We start from the raw sequence: 20,375 nt of genomic DNA on the forward strand, positions 1-20,375 counted from the left end.
GTAATATTACTCTTTGTGCAGCTATGGGTACGGAGGGGCTTGTCCACCAGCATGCTGTCCTTGGGTCTTACAACACCCAACGTCTCCTCACCTTCCTAGAGGAGCTAAAAGACATCCTCCTGGACCGTCAACAACACCATCCTAGGCTAGCACATCACATGTATGTGATCATTTGGGACAACGTCCGCTTCCACAAAACACACCAAATCAGAGAGTGGTTCACCACCAACAGTGACCACTTTTTAAACGTCTGTCTGCCACCCTACTCCCCTTTCCTGAACCCTATAGAGGAGTTCTTCTCATCATGGAGATGGAAGGTGTATGACAGACAGCCATACACAAGAGAGAACCTCGTACGGGCAATGGAGCTGGCCTGTGCTGACATCCCAGTGGAGGCCTTCCAGGGATGGATTCGCCATTCCAGGGCATTTTTCCCGCGGTGCCTAGCAAGGGACAATATAGCCTGTGATGTGGATGAGGTGATGTGGCCCAATGCAGCTCGGCGACATGATGCCGCACAGTGACTGTGTGTAATACTGTAAAAAGACCGTGTAGACAATAAAAAGACTTCACACCCTGATCATGTTTCCGAGAGTACTGTTGTGTGCGATAGATTCTGTTTTTGCATTGAGTTGTGTTACAGTAGTGTATGTACATGCAGGATGTTTTTATAGATTTATAGTCTTCATGTGAAACTCACAAATCTAAATGCCTAATCCTCTGCAGGGTTCTATGACGATCCGTTACTGTACAGTTTATAAAAATATGCGTTGGCAGTTATGAACCAAAGAACCTTCTCACAAATTGAGCATTGTGTTTTCAATTGTTTTGCTGTAGTGTGTAATGCTGTGTATGGTGTTTACAGTTTTGACAACTTCGAGCTGCTCTCTTGGTGTGGGAGTTTGAGTTTTGCAGTGGGAAGGTGTGGTTGTGTTTATGTAGCTTTAGAGAAGGGTGTTGTGTTTGGACATTGGGGGACCTGGTGGTAACGTTTGTGACATGTGTTTTAGCATTTGAGAAAAACTGTAAGTGTGTGTAATGTTTACTTAATCTTGTTTGCTCATCAGCAGCTGTGGTCGCAATTACAGGATAATGCAAAATACAGTAATAGCAACATCAGTAAGGATAAGTAATAAAAGTGAAAAGCAAAGTATATTACTAACACTGGCAAATATGAGAAAAGTAATACAATTGTAAGTCCAGTTGCCGCAGCCTTACAGATGGGGTAAGGAGCTCGGTCATTAGGGAGGAGCTCTGAGGACAGCCTCTACTCCTCCACACTGAAAGAAGCCAGAGGAGGTGGTTTGGGCATTTTATTGGATGGGTGCCACCTAGGAGAGGTGTCCCAGGCATGTTCTACCAGGAGGAGCCTTTGGGACATGTTGGATAGATTACTCTGCTTTGCTTGGCTTGGTTCTGCCTTGGTGTTGCTTTAGAAGAGCTGCTGGAGGTGGCCAGGGAGAAGGATGTCCCAGCATTGACTGTTGTCAGGGCGACCTGGAACCCAATTAGTGTCGGGATGGATGATTGGACAGATGCATGTGACAGCATGTATTAAAATGATCAGGGGTATGTTTTAATACCTAGGTATTAAATCATACATTCATATTCTAACTTTTAGTTTCAGATTCTGTGATCGTTTCTTTCACAAACGGCACTGCTCTTTTCAACAAAACAGATGCATTAGTATTGTTTTGACTGATTTTTTTTTATGACTGCTTTATCGCAAGTCTAACTTAGACAACAGCAGAAACAAAAGCACAGCGGGACCAGTCTGCTGTCATTCTCAGGGTATTAAATAGTGTCTTGTTGTCAGAGCTGCTAGCATCTACCACATATGCACAAGACAATAAACTTCCAAATAACTCCTGTGTGCCCTCAATAGTTAGGTTGAGTGAAATGTCCACAATTTCACATAGAACATGCAGGTTCTATGTGAAAGTGCCCTCACTCTCACTAAGAACAAATGTTCATTCTTGAAGTGACTGCTGTTCTTCAGTCAACCTATAGCTGCTACAGACCAGAACATATTAGCGCTCTTACTCCAAGTTTAACACATTTGTTTCTTATGCTTATGTTTGTTAGGAATCATGTACAAAATCAGGCACATCATGTACATCTCCCACAGATGCATCTTAACAGCAAAACTCAAGTTGCCCACCCTTAAACCCATCAATGAGTTTAAGCCATTGAAGACATTTTTATTTATAAAACTTATTAGTGAAAAACAAAAAAACTATTAAAAAGAAGAAAATCAAACCAGCAGATAAAACCTTTGTCTGCACATGTTTGAAAAAACAAAACAAAAACAAATCTGTGCTGCTGGCAACCATCAAATGTTTATGCCCTTGTGCAGTAAATTCACGAACATGTGTTACTGAGCCAGTCCAAAACTCAGCACATCAGTCTCCTACATGTTTGGTGGAGAGTGCTCTCAGTTTTCCTTTACTAAGATACAACACGAGTATAAATCACGTTCGCGGTTCAACTCTCACTTCATCAATTTATCTTCCTTTCTCACGCGCAAATAACTTCATTTGACTCAATTCTCGCTCACTCTTTACTCTCTCTCCCTCTTTCTCGCTCTCTCCGTCGGGTTTTATGAGGTCACTGACGAGCAGCCACTCAGTGCTGGGCTGAAGCTGAAGGAGCGCTGTGAGCTCCACATTAGTGGATAACAGGATCGGGATCTCTGGAGCGACGGAGACTCCTCAGCGCAGTCCGCTCAGGGTGACGACTGCAGCAGCCCCGCTACAGCCTGCTCCAATAAGCGCGCATGAAGTGAAACCAGCCCCGGCAACATGCATCTCTGAAAGCGTTCAGCAGGCAGTCTTTTGTCTAGCCTGAGGAGAGGAAAGTCTGCAAGCCCACTTTCCTTGCTCCACTGAGGTGAACTGAGCGTCAACAGAGCCTTTTTTCTACCCCGTTTTTCCCTTTCCCCCCTCGCTCTCTCTCTCTCTCTTCCGCCTCTCGCAGTCCATTGCTCGATATTGGACATTTTCTTTTTTTTTCTCTTAAGCGCCGCGGTTTCCCCGAGTCTACCTGTTTGCCCAGCACCCATGAATTCAGAAAAAAATGTGTATCTTGGGAAAGACAAAGGCATCATGCGGAAAAGAGCCTTGCTCCTTCGGAAGGGTTGCAGCTTCGAGATTTCCAGGTAGGTCCTCTTTTCTATTTTTTCTTAACGGTGGGCGATTTTATTTCTGTCTGGGACATGAGGGCGATCAAAAAGAAATGGCCAGAGTATCCCACTGGAGCTGCACTCTCGTGACAAGAGCTAGCACTTAGTTTCTGATCTATGTTTCACCTTGTGGATCGGGGATTTAACCGGGATCTGGCGTGTGCGCGCGAATTGATGAGCAGAGGGATTCCCCGAGAAAGGAAAAACAAGCATTGTTGATCCAAAAAGACCGTACATTCATAAACATGACAGGTTTTAACCTCTGTTTCAAATGAAAAGATGCATTTTGGGGGCCATCATATCGTTTCCATCTCAGCACCGTGCGTTCACGTTTCTTATCGGACCGTGGAAGGATGCGTTACGCACGGGCTCTTTTTGTCTGCGCCTGACTCTGCATTATTGACAGAGCTGCCCAGCTGCAGGACGCGGTCTTTGGTGATTTTAGAGCCCGATTCAGGTGCTGATCGTGCAGCCCACCAACATGCATTGTAGAATACAAACAAATCCACGTAGCAGGTATTTGATCACATGCGGTAGTGTTATGCCAGGAGGCACCTGTGAGTTCAGACATCCAAACAGGTGAAGGCGGGGAGGGCCTTGGTGACAAATAGACCACAGGCTGCGGAGCTAATATGACTTGGCTGTGTGGTACAGCTGGGTTTAACCTCCCGCTGGTGCTTGAACATGTGGCTTCCTGTGGCAACCTCCTACTGTGGTTTATCTGCTGCAACATCATTCATCAAATGGTTTGGGTACCTTGGTCAGGGCAACTAAGCTGCAGTTTTACTTAAAAGACTCACTTTACTGATGTCACACCAGTTCCTTCCTCTTTACATAATCGCTTTTTTGTTGACTATACTTCCATGCCAGGGAGTGTTTGTTGAGAACTTGTGACAGCAGATCTGTTAGGTGGTCGTTTTAACTAAGGTAACTTTCTCTGTTAATTGTTTGGTGTATAAAGCAAAACGCATATTTATATATAAATGGAAGGCTCACAATTCTGAGCTTTTAGGTCCAATAGTGTGGCAGTATATCCTGCAGGTACTCAGTCACAGTGCTGTGTCTGTGCAATATTGAGCCAAGTCACATTTTTGTTCATTAAAAACTCGTCTGTTCGTTTTCCTAGAGACTGAGCACAGACTGATATTAACATTTAATGAATCCCCCGTTTGATCTGTGTTTGATTTTCCATTATCTACCACAATGTGAGGCTTGGAAATGCAAATAAATATACATATTTAAAAAGGGATTCCTATGATTGATTTCCATATTAATGATGAATTGTTAGGAATCATGTTTTATCACTGTGGTCATATCATCTTGACTACTCCTACCTTCACTCCGATTTCCTGCCATTTCAGACGAGCTGTGGAGGTGTACACAAGTGCAAGATTACTCACAGATCTCGCTTCATTGCTCTTATGGCTTATAACTTTGTCCCAGTGTGTCTATTGATGGTGAGACTTCTGTCAGGGAGATGGCTAAATATCTGACTGCACGTCTGACTTATGGCAACAGAGCCATGTTTTGCACACAGCGTGCATATGTGGGTTGAAATTTGGCTAGTTTTGTGTCCACTTACATTCAAATTACACATCCCTTCTAATGAGCCAGACCTATCTCGTGCAGTGAATGAGTTTCTTCCATTTCTATGCTGTTCTGCGCTGGACCCAGAGTCACACTGTAAAGCTTCCTGGCACTCTGTCTCTCAGACACTAGCAGTTTAACAGACAATCAATCAGAGGCAGGCCTAAAGTGGGACTGCGTGGGGAAATAGATTCTCTGCTGTACTGAGAGGTGGAGGGGTGGATATGGAAGACACTCAAGTGAGAGGCTTCTGCTGAGAAGTCTGTGTATAATTCATTGCACTGCAGAGAGGCAGTGCAGAGTGTCACATCTGACCGTACAGATGTGACACATTGTGACCACTTCTTAAGCACACATGCTGTACATTAGAAACATGCTGTCACAGGCAGGATCGGGCTTGCGCTCTCTCACACAAACTGGCTGAGTTGTTCTATATGTTGTTCTATATGTATGTTAGCAAACTCTATTATGAAGCAGCATTATCTAGACATTTTCTCCTTCGTGCTGCAGACAGTGGGAAACATCTTGCAGGATTTGAAAGGAGTTCCTTAGGGCACCAGCTAATGATTCTGTTGTGATCATTTGATCTTGTTATTATTTTCTCAGTTGATTCATTCGTTGCTTGGCCCATAAATCTGAAAAGCGGGAGAAAAAAAAGCGATGAAAGATGAAGATCGTAATTTCCCAAATTTCAATGTGACATTTATCAAATGTCTGAAAGCATGAAAGTCCCCACGATGTTCTGCTACAAATGGTCAGTCAATCGTGTCGTCATTTCACAACAAGTCCAAAAGCTCAGTTAACGGTGTAAAGCTGTCGTGATCGGTGCTAAGCTGCTGGAGTTAATACACTCTGGTATAAACATGCCACATCCCATTAATATTTCCAACTGTGATCTGGACACTGCTTCATCATGACTAAGCCTTATCTAACAAAGTCAGCGGAACACCAGTTGGCGGATATTCTCACTGACAGCATGTAGCTGCAATACTTAGATGGACCACTGAAACCAATTACAGGGCCATTTTCCTCTGCTGCTCTCGATTTATTCGGTGAGGGATGCAGGTGGTTCAGCTGGTGTGTGTATTTCTGTGCATCAAGTACAGTTGTGCACATGTCTGAAGGTGTCTGGACTCTGAAGGGGAAGTCAGCCAATTTTACACTCTGGTCTATCTAGGCTCCATAGCCTATCATGGACCTCTGTGCCTTGTGGCTCAAGCCTACATTGGCTATAAGCATAATGCTCTCAATTCTCCAGTTCAGCAATGAAATGTACAGTAACTAATTTGGGAACCCAAGTCTGCTGACTTATAGCCTTTGGAGGAATTTTGAAGCTGTAGCCTCGAGGACTTCCTGCCAGTCAATATTTACGAAGGAAGATTTTAAAAGCATCATTGGGTCTTGTACCTTTGCAGTTCTTAGCACTGTCATGTGTCATCATGAAGGTCTGGGCAATCTCCTGTGACTGGTTGGGGCGTTGCTAGTTAGTCGAACTGGTTAAACTAACTTGGACATATGTGCAAACTGTGGACGTGAAGCCCAGTGATAGACTGGTGGGCTGTTTAAGGTGTGCCCTGTTCATCCAGTGTTAGCTGGCATAGACTCCCGGACAACACGGGTACCAGGTTTTCACAGAAAGGGTGCTTCTCTGAAAAAAAGAAGGGAAACAAAGACTATCTCCAGTTCTGCTGAATCTGTTTGGATCCAGCCTGAGACTGGCAGTGTTCTAGAAATGCTCTGCTAATCTCTGGAGTATGTTTTAAGAAATATGAGGTTAATTATGCTTGTGCATACACTCAAAGCAAGTACATAGAAAGCATTGTCTTTGCCCTGGAGCTTTGAGCCTGACAGAGGGAGAGTCTGGATATCCTCCAGGAATAACAAATCCTTACCTAATTACAGTCGTTTTCCATTGTTTTCCAAAACAATCGCAACACGTCTGTTTGTCAAGTCCGCCTGTCACTAAACTCTTGGCTCTGGTTTGTCTCAGAGCACTCCCCACCAGCATTGGCTAATTGTGCCTCAGCGAGATTAGGCTAGGTGTCACTTCAAGGAGCCAAGAAAGAGCTGGCTCGACTCTGACCACGAACTGGCAGAACAATCGCAACTTCAGGAAATAGTGCAAGAGAGACAAAGAGAACTATGTGAGCACTCATTGCTAGTAGTAAGCACAAAGATGAAAAACAAAGAGGCCACAGGGAAGAAGACGTCCCCTGATGAAGCCTGAATCAAAAATTCAGGGGAAACTTCGCTGTGTAGAATTTTTTGGGGGGGGTTTCACTTATCAATCCCTCATCAAGAAGCTATAGTTTATTTAAATGGTAGCAGCATGTTACTGCAAGGGAGACTAACAGAGACCAACAGAGAACAACATGTGAGTAAAAAAAATAGATTACTATGGTTTAATTTTGTAACACAGACCAGTTCAAGATAAGAAGTCTGTTTGCATTATAGGCAGGGGAAGATTAGGTTTTCACAGCATGGGTTAGTTGTTTTGTGCTGTTCATCAATCACTTTTCTGTTGGCTTATCTGCCTGTGTATGCCTCTATTCACTCATTAGACTAACAGTGCAGTACCAACTTCACCTGTGCAAATACAGTAGATCTCTGTGGTGGCCTGTGAGCTGTGAAACTCTTACACAATGTTAGTCGCACGCCCTTTCATCCTCACTTGCCTTGAACTTCTCACTTGAGTGGTTATTCGAGCACACACGCTTTGAAGTGCTGTCAGTGTCGTCATTAACCTTGCCTGTTGCCAAACGCACAGTGTTTTGTGTGTGTGTGTGTGTGTGTGTGTGTGTGTGTGTGTGTGTGTGTGTGTGTGTGTGTGTGTGTGTGTGTGTGTGTGTGTGGAGTGGGGGTGGGGGGTTGCCGTAGCTTGCTGCGCATCACATTGCCTAAAGACCGAATCTAGGAGAAGCCGAAATCCGCTGCTCTCCGTGCGCTTCGTAACTGAACTGGAGTGGGAGTGGTGAGCATATGTATCTTTAAGAAGAAAAAAAAGAAGGAAACATATATTTGGGTTTGTCCTTTTGTGGTTTCCTGGTGAACTTTTTATAGTAGGCTTCAAAGCTCAATGCGAATGAAGAACATACACTTCAAATGTTAGATGCTTTCCTGTAGGTTGTTTTTAGACCTTTCAATACACCAACCTTCTGTTTATGTGCAGAGGCAATGCTGATGCACTCTCATGCAGACTGAAAGTGGTTGTGATAGGCTGGCTTACTGGGGTCTCCCCCTGCTTTACAGTCTGTCATAACGCACCCAGCAGGAGGAGGGGGAGGCTGGTTGGGTGGACCATTTGACATTTTTGCTGACTTAAGGTACTCCTCTGCTTTGCATACTGTGGACGTTCTCTCGCACAGATGTAAACCTTGTTCGGCACAGTATGTGTTTGCATTGAAAGATGAGCGCAGGAGCGGTGTAGACAGTTGGAATTTAATGCATTAAAGGTTAACTGTAACTAGGATTGTTTATGTCCTGCAAATCAAACAACTAAAGCCGATGATTTTGTTTTTAATGACTCACAACAACATTTTAAATATGGTCTCCTTGTTCTCAGTTTGAGGTCCAGGGCGCGTCTCTATGCAGAGATGCCCAGATGTCCCACTCCCCAGCTTGCTCCCAGGTCCCTGGGAAACCACTATGTTCAGTTTTCTAAAATAAATAAAGAAGAGCATTTAATTCTGACATAAACCTTTAATACACCGATATTATCATTCACCCGATCTATCTGTCAGAGTCATGTGACAGAGCCATGTTTATGGTTTGTTTAGGTTCAGTCTCTTAACCTTTCGCGGTTTAATGGGCCTTTATTGTCACAGATTTTTAAAACAAAGCAATGTTGATTGTGGTTTTAAACAGTAAGTAGCCTGTGGTTTCTTAATCTGTGGGTCAAAGTCATTTTGTTGACCATTTGATCAGACACCTCCTCTGTCATTGGCTCCTTTCCTCTATTTTCATCACATGTCCAGAAAGCTAGCAGCTAAAGAAAATATCCAAAATCCTGTTTAACCTAAGGTGTTTGTGGTTAATGGAGGAAACTAATGTTGACAAATTTAATAAGAGACGTATTTAAAATGCGAAAGGAATCCAGTGTGATCATTTCAAGTTGTTATCTTAATATGGTTGAAATTTTACATTTACAGCCAGTTTACAAGAGTGCAATAAAGGTTCTTATTTCATACGTTCTTCAGGTTCATCAAAACATTACTCCCAATGCAAATTAACTGCTGCAGATACATTTACTAACAGATAGGGAGTGTATCTTAGAGTTCAGCTAAACATACTTCCTTCTTACCCATATGCAAAGGTTTCATATTTACACTCTACAGTATTGTGCAAAAGTGTTGAGCCACCCTTAATTTCTTCATACTTTGCTTCCAAGGAGATTTTCTTGTCATTTTTAAAGAGGTCTTAAGCAATAGTTTTCCAGTCTTTATCTCAGTCTCTCAAAGTTTTTCTTTAGACATTGGTTGTTTTTTCATGCATTGTCAGTCGACTTCTTGGAACTGTTTATCTTCAGGGAAATGTTTGTTTTCTTTTTAAATCACGTAACACTGACTGATGAATGAGTATAAAAATCCAGGGGATGGACTATGTTGTGCTTTTTGACAACTAGGCAAAGAACCAGTTTTAAGTCATATCTTTAAGCACTTTGTTAGCAGACGTCTGTCACAAAAACACACAATTTTTCCCATTTCTGCAGTTGAATCTACAAGAAGCACCACTGATAACAGTGTTTGACAGGTGTCTGAGAGATGTGTCTGGGCTTTCAGTTGATCAATCTATTGTTCACTGTAGCTTCATCACAAAATACTTTGACATATGCTTAGCCGTCTAGAAGCCATTTTTAAGTAAAGGAAACAGAAAGAAAAGCCTGAGATGTGTCAAATTACACACAAAATTGAGTAAAAATGACTTTTGGTTGAAATCGTTATCAGCATGATGTACAGACTCTGTTTTGGCCTTTATATACTGCATTCCCATAAATTCTTGCATATGTTTCAATAAGTCAGTGTACCTTTTTCCCATTTTCCTGCAAAATATAAAGAAATCAGGCATGGCTCCAAACAATTGGAAATACTTGCATGACAATAAGACGTGTTTTGACATGTAAAATTATATATACGTACTTTTTTTTCTAAAACAATTTTACAGTTGCTTTCACTCATGGGTGAATCCACATCCCTTGATTTGTTTTTGTTGTTTTTTTTATATTACATTTCCAAGTTCACACAGCTCCCTCTGGAGACACGAGCAGCTTTTTACAACTGTTTTCACATATGCAGCAGATCTGTCAACACACTTTGAGGCTTTGAATTTTGGCACCTTCCCTGTTTTTTAACTATAGTATGGAAATGACCGTGCATACATTTCCTATAAATGAATTATCCAACTGGTAAACTAACCAGTTATTTCAGTTTCTGCTCCCAGGAGTGCCAATCGCACGCTGTTTTGCTGTATTGTATTACTTGTCTGATTTCCCCTACAAGGTTGTAGGCTGGGAACTGAAATCATGTGCACACGGCTGGTTCTGCTCTGCTCAGCCACACAGTCGGTCTCTCAGCAAGGTCTGATAAACACTGGACTGTAATCGCTCCCATATGTGGCTGCATAGCTCAGCACAAGCCAGCTCAGTTCAGCCATGCGCACGATGCAGCGCACCAGGCTCATTTTGACAGTAAAATAGACTCAAATTACTACGAAGAAGAAAAAAAAAGAAGCTGAAAACGAAAGAAAAGTCCCTCACTTGATTACAACCCCATGTAAACTTTTATTCTTTTGACTAAAACATCTGCTTCCATTTAGGGTTTTTTAGACACATACCTACACATTAAAATGCACTGTGCACTGCTCCAGGAAAGCTTGGAGTGGAAAACATTTCCCATTATAGTTGGCCGGAATAAGACCAAGCATAGAGCGAGTTGTACTTAAAGCCGGGTATTGGTTGAGATGTGGCCACCTCAAGCTCAGCCGCAAGCCACATGCACACAAGACTCATAATCTGGGGAGCGTTTTATTTTTTTCGCAAAGTATTACAAACTGCCTTTATAGCAAGGTCACTTTCAAAGTGAAAGTAAATGTTTGAAAGTTGAAAGGAAGTCTGCACATATAGAAAAGCTGTGAGTATACAACATATGCTGTTTCTCACCCACCAGCTGTATCGTGGTCATCCTTAAAAAGTTATCCAGGAGAGATGGTGTGAGAAATGGAGCGTGTGAAGGGTTACTGTTGGACATTTTTACCCTGCGGTTTTTTAGGAGGCCAGCCAAAACCACTTCTTGGTTAGCGGGTGAGCAACAGAACAAGACATGTAAGAAAGAAGGAGTTGGAAGTGCAGTTTAAATGCACTTGTAGAAAAATAAGGGCATGCAGAGGTTGTGAAGGCAAAGCTGAAATAAACTCGTTTAAATTTGAGCTTGTATTTCAGAAAACTGCTCAAAGGAGTTGTCGCAAACCCCCCACTCCACCCCACTATAGGTCTCATACTGCAGTTGCGTACAGATTGCATTGCATGATGCTATTTCTCCTGTGTTGTTTTGGATAAAGAAAGCATGCATGTTGGTTTACACAAACACAGGTGCATACTCACAGATGCATTTTCCCAACAGTGCATCACTATTGTTGCCGAGATGTCCGACACAGAGTCTTTAAGACCCCCTCTGAGAAATTTTAGGCTTTAGCACCTCATGTGTCATAACCGGTTTTCTTTTTCAAATGAGGAACGGAAGTGATATACTGTTGCATTTTAGTGTGGGAACACCCTTTGAGGAAGTTGAGACAGCAATGATATGGCCCAAGGCAAGAGGAGGTTAAAGTAAGTGGGACTGTTTAATGCTTTTAAATTGAGATAACCTGTTGAAAAATAAGAAAATTAGGCTTTCATACTTTTTTGGTAACCACATTTTTTAAAATGACCTTTGGTGTGATGTTTGCATTAGTTGGAAAGTTAAGAGACTCAAGTTAATATAGTTAATTCTGATAACAAGAAACTGAGTACAAATGTTTATACGCAGGCGTCATCGATTACTGTGATGAGTCGTTGCAGCCTCACTAAACTATGAAATCAAGTACATGCAAATGTGCAATGCTAAAAAAAAAAATGAAAGGAACACTTTGAAAACATATCAGATCTCAATCTACAAAACATGCTGGATATCTACACTATTGGGGACTGGGTAATGCGTTACAAATGAAATGATGCCATTTAATAAAAATGAAAATTAATGGTATGAAAAATGGTGCTCAGTAGTTTCCTGACAACATCAGGACATGCTGTGTGTCCCTCCATGGATATGCCTCCCTACACCATCACTGACCAGCCACCAAACCAGCCGTGCTGAATGGTGTTACAGGTAGCATCGGGGCAAACCTGCTCTCATCTGTGAAAAGCTCAGGCTGCCACCTGCCAATTCTGGTATTCTATGGCGAATGCCCTCAGGCCACACTCATGAAGTTTCTGATTGTTTGGTCAGAGACATTCACACCAGTGTAATGCTGGAGGTCACTTTGTAGGTCTGGCTGAGCTCACGCTGTTCATCCTTGCACAAAGGAGTAGATACCAGTCTGCTGATGGGTTTGGAACTTCTACAGCCCTGTCTGTCTGCTTCCTAGAATCTCCTCCATGTTTTCTAGACTGTGTCGGGGGACACAGCAAACCTTCTGGCAATGGTGCATATTGATGTGCCATCCTGGAGGTGTTGGACTACTTCCTGCAACCTCTGTAGGATCCAGGTATCGCTACCAGTAATGATACTGACCCTAGTCAAATGAAAAACTAGTGACAAAACAGTCAGAAAAGATGAGGAGGAAAAAAATGTCAGTGGCCTCCACCTCTACCTGTGCTTTCAGCACAATTTGTTGTCTCATTGTTGCTGCTCTATTGCACCTGTTGTTAATTTCATTAACACCAAAGCAGCTGAAACTAATCCACAAATCCTACGAGTTTAATTGACTAGATGCTATATTCTGATTAAAAAGTTCAAGATTAAAGTCAGAAGTCATGTATTCTCAGAAAGACAAACATCAGGGTGGGGACAAAATGTAAACTCAGTGACTTTGATCGTGGCTTTAGTGTTCTTGAAACTGCTGATCTCCAAGCAAGACCGTTTCTGGAGTTTAATCCTCATGTTGCAAACGAGCAGTAGTTGTGCATGGTTCAGAGAATAATGTGTGAATCGGACACAACAGCTGTGAAACCACAGATTATGTCAGAATGCAAAACACCTCACATGAACAGAAGAAAATGATGTTGGGCTCCATTGTTGTCAACCAAAAACAGAAATGTGAAACTACAGTGGACACAGGCTCTCTAAGACACAGCAAACAGACAGTCAGATCAAACTCAGTTTCTGCTGAGGCTGAAGATGGTAGGCTCAGAAAATTTGGCTTCAACAGCATGAATTCATGGACCCAACCTGGCTTGTGTAAACAGTTGCTGTTCCCACTCAGTTTACTTTAAAGGCCAAAGCTTATTTGAATATTGCAGCTGACCGTGCGCATCTTCCAAAGGTTGCCTGCAGTATGATGATGTAAGTTGTCTGAAATGGCTCTTATGAACATGACAAAGAGTTAAGTGGACTTCAGTGGCTTCTGTCTCCGATTCGAGTCTATCACAACTCCTTTGGGATGTAGTAACACAGCAGTAATGTGCAGCTGCAATATCTGCGGACTTGCTAATAATATTTCCTACATCTCACAGAATTCGTGCCACCAAGAACTAATACTTGGTGATTGTGCAGTTTTCCTTCTCATTCAACTGTGATAAAAGCTAAAACCACAAGAGGGCAGACTCTCCCTGTAAAAACAGTGGGACCATATGGCTGCATGATATAGGCTGAAAAGAGAAGGATTGAAGAATTCAGAGTCACACACAGGCACACACCTCTCACAATGTGAGATTTTATAACTGCTCACATTATGTGAAGATGAGTTCAAATTCACATTGAGCAGCATGTTTGATATCACGTCTCTCCACTAGGAGGAGGGTGTACATTAAAAAGCAGTGATATCTGTGAGGACACCAGGAGGAGTCCGCCCAGGGTTTCATATCAGGCATCAACTTCACCGGGTTTATTTTCGTGAAAAAAGCTGAATTTATCTCATGTCTGTTCTGCATTCAAGCAGTGCACTCATCTACACGGTGTGTCAGGAGCTCCATACCTCTCATGAGCCTAAAAGCAACAACAAATATCCAATAAGGAAATTATAGAATAAGATGTTTTTCTTTGATTTCAAGGTTCAAATTCCTAACAGTGTTTATGGTAATAGAGACATATTTTTGTTACAAAGGGAAACATATTAGATTCAGTGATTAGAAACTAGGAAATCAAAGGGGTTCCAATATCAGCTGTCACTAAATCTGTCACTTTGGATACTGGGCATAGTCTATTATATTTTGCTCTCTTGCATTGACTCCTGTTGCTTGAAACGGTCATACTGTAAGCGTGGGTACATTACATGTTTGAAGACATAGGAATTCTCATTTCTCTGTAGTACTTTATTTATATAGTTAATATTATTTCTCTATTGTAAGTTTTTAACTGTGGATATGGCACTTTTTAATAACGATATGTTTCTTGTGGGCCAGCCCTCTGCATTTTGTCAAGCAGTTATGTTCTCTCTTTTTCGAGTGGTGTTTCTATACATTTTCCCATAAATCTGAGGGTAATAAAGCTTTTGGCTCTTGTTGTTAGTGCCAGTGTTATTTGGTAGTGAACTGGTCTGAAACACAGTTTTGGCATTAAACAAAAAAATACAAAAGCAGACATTCACATGCACATGTAGCTAAAGTGCCAAGGGCACAGAGGTGTCCAGGACCGGTCTGAGCGTCACAGGCAAAAGGTTAATTCACCTGATTACATTTAACATGACTGCCATCATCAATCGACACAGCCTGACATAGTGGCATTTCACTGAGGCCACATGGTGACCGGCTGGCATTTGAGATGCACTAAGAACAGAGAAGCCAAGGCCTGAATCCAAATCGTGTGTGTGTGTGTGTGTGTGTGTGTGTGTGTGTGTGTGTGTGTGTGTGTGTGTGTGTGTGTGTGTGTGTGTGTGTGTGTGTGTGTGTGTGAAGCATTGGAAAAATTTATGAAAGGGGAAATATAAATATAGTGGGCTACTGGAACTCATAATCTCAGTTAGGGAACAACTCTTTCATTGTCCTAAAGTCACTGCATTTTGACATGCTTCCTTCTCTGATAGGTACCTAAGCAACTGTAACTGTAATGTAAATGTTGTGCAGCAATATGCACAATACACAAACCTGATGGTGAAGCTGGACTATAAGTAGCAAGCATTTACAGTATCTTGATGCATTCTCAATCATCCAGGAAAGTAAATCTCCAGAAAGTTGATTCTGTTCATCTGGATGTAGCGTTTTGTGGGAGAAACGTTTCGTCACTCATCCAAGTGACTTCTTCAGTCTCAGCTGACTGCAGGTTTCCCCAAATCTTATAAACAGTACATTTGCATAATTACTGAAACCAGCCCACTGGGAGGTCAGTTCCTTAATCTTAATTATGCAAATTCTCATGACCATTGATCAACAACCACTGACCAAAACCCACTGATCAAAGACCACTGATCAATTGCTAAAGGGTTGAATTTTGCTGTCACACCGAGACAAATCCCCCTAGTGGAGCTGATCACAGCCACAGAAACAGCAATTCGTAACAACAATATTGCAGAAGTGTAAGCAGGGCAACTGCGGACGAAAGTTTCGGCCTGTCTCAGCAATGCAAAGCCCCCAGCATCCAATATCACCATGAAGGAGAGGAAGGCACTCACATCACTTAGTGATGACAACAACATCATCCTTCCGGCAGACAAGGCTAGGTGCACAATATTGCTAAAACAGAAAGACTATCATGAGAAAATTTTGTCACTACTCAGTGATGAAAATACTTATGAGCCCCTGAAACGAGACCCAACGAGACACAGAAGAGCCACCTCGTCAGGCCAGGACTCTGCAGTCTATTTACACCTACAGGCCAGTGGACACTCTTCCAAGGATGAGGATGTGCACATCTTGGACAGGGAGGAAAGCTGGTTTGAGCGCGGAGTCAAGGAGGCCAATTACGTGAAAAGGGAAAGACCATCTCTGAATCGAGGAGGGGGCCTAAGGGTACATCTTTTGCCATCTTGGATGAGTGATGAAACGTTTCTCCCACAAAACGCTACGTCCAGATGAACAGAATCAACTTTTGGAAAAGCATTTACAGTAGTTCATTTACACCATTGATAAAAACCTGCACAGTCCAAGCTAGTTCAAGCTCCTCTTCCAGTGTGGAAATCATTATAATCGCTCAAACTTGCAATAATGAAAGGGAATAGAGGTGGGCAGAACGATCCAAATATCGATAGTATTGATGCTAACATTGGTACTGGATTGATACTAGCATGATAGGATTGATACTTTGTGAAAAAAAAAAACATTTTTCACTATGAAAAACGTCTACGTGTCACCTGTGGAACTCTCTCCCACTGAGCATAAGATCTCTGGACTCAGTAGCTTCTTTCAAAAACCAACTAAAAACTCATCTTTTTAGAATTGCATTTTGTTAACTGTGGTCTGTTTTTTTTGTTATCCATGTGTGAAGCACTTTGTGATCTTTTATCTAGAAAGTTGCTATATAAATAAAGTTTTATTTACTTACTTACTTACCTGTATCGCCTAGTTTTTGTTTTTTTCACAGCCAGTCATATTCTAACAATAGAAGCTTATCCAAAGTGTTTGAAAAACGGGCACATTTACATTCCAGGTTTTCAAAAAAAATAACGCACTTTTAGAATAGGTGAAAAACTGGAAGGTGTGTTTTGTTGCGTGTTCTAATTATTGTGGAAAGTATAAATCACTGTGATGTGATGGACATTAAAATGTGCTGATGACTTGCAAATTTATGATCAACTCATAAATCATGACACACTGCTCTCCCTTACTTTAAACTGACAAAGGCAACTTGTGTATTGGTATTGGCAGTACTGTATTTACTTGGTATCGGATGTATTCCAAATTCTGCAGTATCACACAGCACTATCAAATGGAGCCATCTTTAATGACTGGTTCCTCTTGCAGGTTACACATTATCCACAAGCAGCGGCTCATCAAAGAAGTGACATCACGGCAGGTGTTTTCATTTGCATGTCGCGTACATGACAGATAATAACCCCACTGTGCATGTCGTCCACTTTTGCATATTATTGTCTGCAGTGTTTACATTTTTCGCTCATTTTCATCCATACCAATTTATTTATAGAAGATACTCCCACTGGATTTCATGTGATGTAGCCATCACTGTATATTATACACTTTCAGACAAGCCTCGTTTATCCTATGTGTGGGAAAAGTGCCGTGGCTTAGATCGTGAGACTGCAGGGCCTGAGTGGCAGCTGTCCAGAGAGAGGGTGGTGGAGCTCAAAGGGATTATCGCACTATTGAGTCAAGAGCTCTTGATCCCCACCTTGTAGCTAGCTTCATGTGCTTCAACTGCCGTGGCTCACCCTGCAAGTGAATAAACAATTAGTGTACCTCTGCACCTCAGCCTTACTGGCATTGACACATGGACTGTAAATCCACACACTGTAATGCTTACGCCTACATATACAATCAGATCTTTAAAGTTCCAGTCGTCTGGGGAACAAAGAGCCTGAGAAAGTCCACTACTGCCGCGTCCTGCACACATACAAGAGTTAAAAAACAAATTCTAAACATTGATTTTTAACTTTCTGCTGAAGTCCTGAAGACAAAGCTTAGTAGATTTTTTTTAAAAATTGAAGCTCTGCAACATAAAGCAGCTATAATTTAAATATTGCAGCAACTCTTTGCAGCTAGAAAAAAAATAGTCCAGTAATTATGTTTAATTTTCTTTGCTTATGCTAATCAATTTCCAGTTGCAAATGAATTGGACAGTTTGCCTTGCGGGTAGGAGGCAACCTTTCAAACTGACTGCAAAGCCATTTAACACTGACCATTTTAAATTTTGTCTTTAGGGACTTTAGTAAATGACCTGTTGATTCATCTACTATTCATAGAAACCTCATCAGAAATTGTCTCAATAGAAGGGTAGAAAAGATAGAAAAGGCTGAGGCTTGCCAAGTTACACAAGAACTGGACTGAAAATCAGTGACAATAGGCAATCAAATACATTTTTGATCATCAACATTGAGTTGACAGTCAGGAGAAAGGTACAACAGTGATTGTCTGCAGCCATCTGTAGACCACGGTCATGGTGTGGGGCTGCATTTCAGCCAGTGGTGTTGGAGCTCTTGCAAAGCTGATGGAAATATGAACACTACAGGATGGTATGTTCCTGTCTGATCCAACGTGCAATACTGTCTAGAAAGCATCTTATTGGCAACACCTTGATTTTTCAGCATAACAATGATCCCAAAAGAAGTAAAAGCATACCTGAATAGAACATCATAGAGTGGGACACTATCAGTTATGGATCGGCCCCATCCCAGAGCCTGCATCGCAACATTATTGAAGCAGTGTGGTGTCACCTTTACAAAGAATGGAATAAAAGGCAGCTGAGATCCAAAGAAGAGCTTTTAATATCCTTCAAGTAGAACTCTTCCTGAAGACTAGAAGCAAGCGGCCTAAAAGAGTGCAGGCTGTGTCAAACTTATTAGAACTGCACAAACTAAAATAAAGGCAATATTTTGGTGGATTCATGTCCTGTATTATTTAACTTTGTACGTAAGCTGTGCATTATATTCATCACCTCAAGCAGGCTGTTGTTACATTACACTTACTGTAGTGTTTCTTCTCAGCCCGTTTTGTTATGCATTCAGGATGCCCACCCTCCAACCCCACCCCCCTCTGCCGTATTAGCAGACTGATCTGCGAAGAGGAAGTCTATCCCTGTTCTCACTTCCCTTGTTAAAGAATAACTTCATAAGCATCCGTTAAAAGAATAAACCCTTTATGCAAAGGCCACGGACGCCAGTGCACGATATGGTGTGACAGTGGGAGGGTGTGACAGAGCTGTGTTTATGTAACTTGTATGACTGCCTCTTTGTGCGAGTTATTGGCCCCTGGGCTCTAATTAGAGCTTAGGGGTGTTGAGCTATCTCAGGTTGGCTCATTGTAACTCAATCCTGACCTCAGAAAACTACATACACGAACTCCAGTCTTGTTTAAAAGGGTTTTTTTTCCTTCTTTTATTTTGTTTTTGAAGCTTCAGGCTGTGGCAGATTACAGCTGCATTTCAACATGAGCTATTTATAAAGGTTATCACATCCAGAGAACGAACAAGACAAAATGCCATGTGTGTTGGTAGCTTTAGGTGTTTTCCTGTAGCATGGCATGTCACAGAGGGGGGTTTCTGCTGATTAAAAATTGATGAGCAGCTGAGTGCCATGTAGCCTGAGCCGAGCATTCCTGCAGTCTTTCATGTTGTGTGTGTGTGTGTGTGTGTGTGTGTGTGTGTGTGTGTGTGTGTAGGCTGTAGCTGCGCTATTGTGAAGGTATCATATATACTAAAGATCACATTTCACCCGCTGTGTCTGTGTGTTTAAAGGGAAAAACGCGAGAGAGCTCAGAAATAAGATTTAAAATCCATCTTCACATGTTTCTGGTGTCATTATTGCTTACTTTTTGTGCGCCATCCATGTACTGACCTGAGAAGTATTTTCCTTCCTTCCTGTTTCCGATTACAACATTCATCTGTTAAAATAGAGGACCAGATCCAAAGTTATTGTTATCTTTAAAAAAGGATAATGATGCAATTTTTGTAATTTTCCTCTGTTCACCCATTGAATATATTTTTATTTAAATAGTGCCACAAATGCAACAGCATAAACTAAGCTAAAAGCGTACAATAATACAGAGAAAACCCCAAGAATCAAGAGTGGGAAGGAAAAACTCCCACTCATAGGAAGTGACAAACAAATGGGAGACCACACACAGGCTTTTAAAGACTGTAAGACACATTTAATGAAAATAAGGTAAAGCAACTTAAACACAAGTTAAAGGACATAACAGCCATAACTGAAACTTCCAAATAAACATAACACGTGCCAGAGGGAGCCAAAAGCCAGCCACCCTGGTTCAGTCAAGGTGTCTTTATATACACTGGGACTGGCCTCTCAGGTGTGCTGCATCAATAATTGGGTCAGTTCCACCTACCTGCAAGAAACAGGAAAAGGAAAAAGAAAAACACAAGGCCAGCCCACTGGCCGTCACAATGAAGAAACTTAAACAAGTCCAGTCACTTTTCTTTCCAAGCTCCTTAGATTACAATGACCTGGATGACTGAAAACCTTCACAGACTATTCTGAAAGGATTCCACAATTTGTAGATGCATTGTTTGCAGATTAGAGAGTACAGCCCCGTCTGCTTCACAATTCATCCTGCTACTGCTTAGACCAGCAGTCAAAATCATCAATAAACAGCAGTTGGTTCCACTGGTACCATCGCTGTCAGGGTGCTGGGTCTTTTGAGTTTGACTTTGTGTTTTTGTGACCCTCTGTATTACAATCATGGTTTAAGTTCAGGTTTTATAGTTTAGCCTCGAGTCTAGTTCTTTCTATGTTTGAGTTTTCTGGTATTCCCAGTTTATGGTTCGTCTGAGGTTCCTCGTGTGTGTTTGTCTCA

At 41.8% G+C, this 20,375-nt stretch overlaps 1 protein-coding gene across 4 annotated transcripts in view; it reads left to right on the plus strand.

Moving 5' to 3' along the window:
* The first annotated feature begins 2,627 nt into the window (after positions 1–2,627).
* The window catches only part of garnl3 (GTPase activating Rap/RanGAP domain like 3), an 86,636-nt gene continuing 68,888 nt past the window's right edge, over positions 2,628–20,375 (plus strand). For all 4 annotated transcript variants that reach the window (XM_026173355.1, XM_026173358.1, XM_026173356.1 and 1 more), the window contains exon 1: positions 2,628–3,157. In XM_026173355.1, the coding sequence (XP_026029140.1) occupies positions 3,060–3,157 (98 nt within the window). In that variant the 5' untranslated portion in view covers positions 2,628–3,059. The remainder of the gene's footprint in view (positions 3,158–20,375) is intronic.

The sequence above is a fragment of the Astatotilapia calliptera genome, chromosome 7 (genome assembly GCF_900246225.1).
Source record: "Astatotilapia calliptera chromosome 7, fAstCal1.2, whole genome shotgun sequence".
NCBI lineage: Eukaryota > Metazoa > Chordata > Actinopteri > Cichliformes > Cichlidae > Astatotilapia > Astatotilapia calliptera.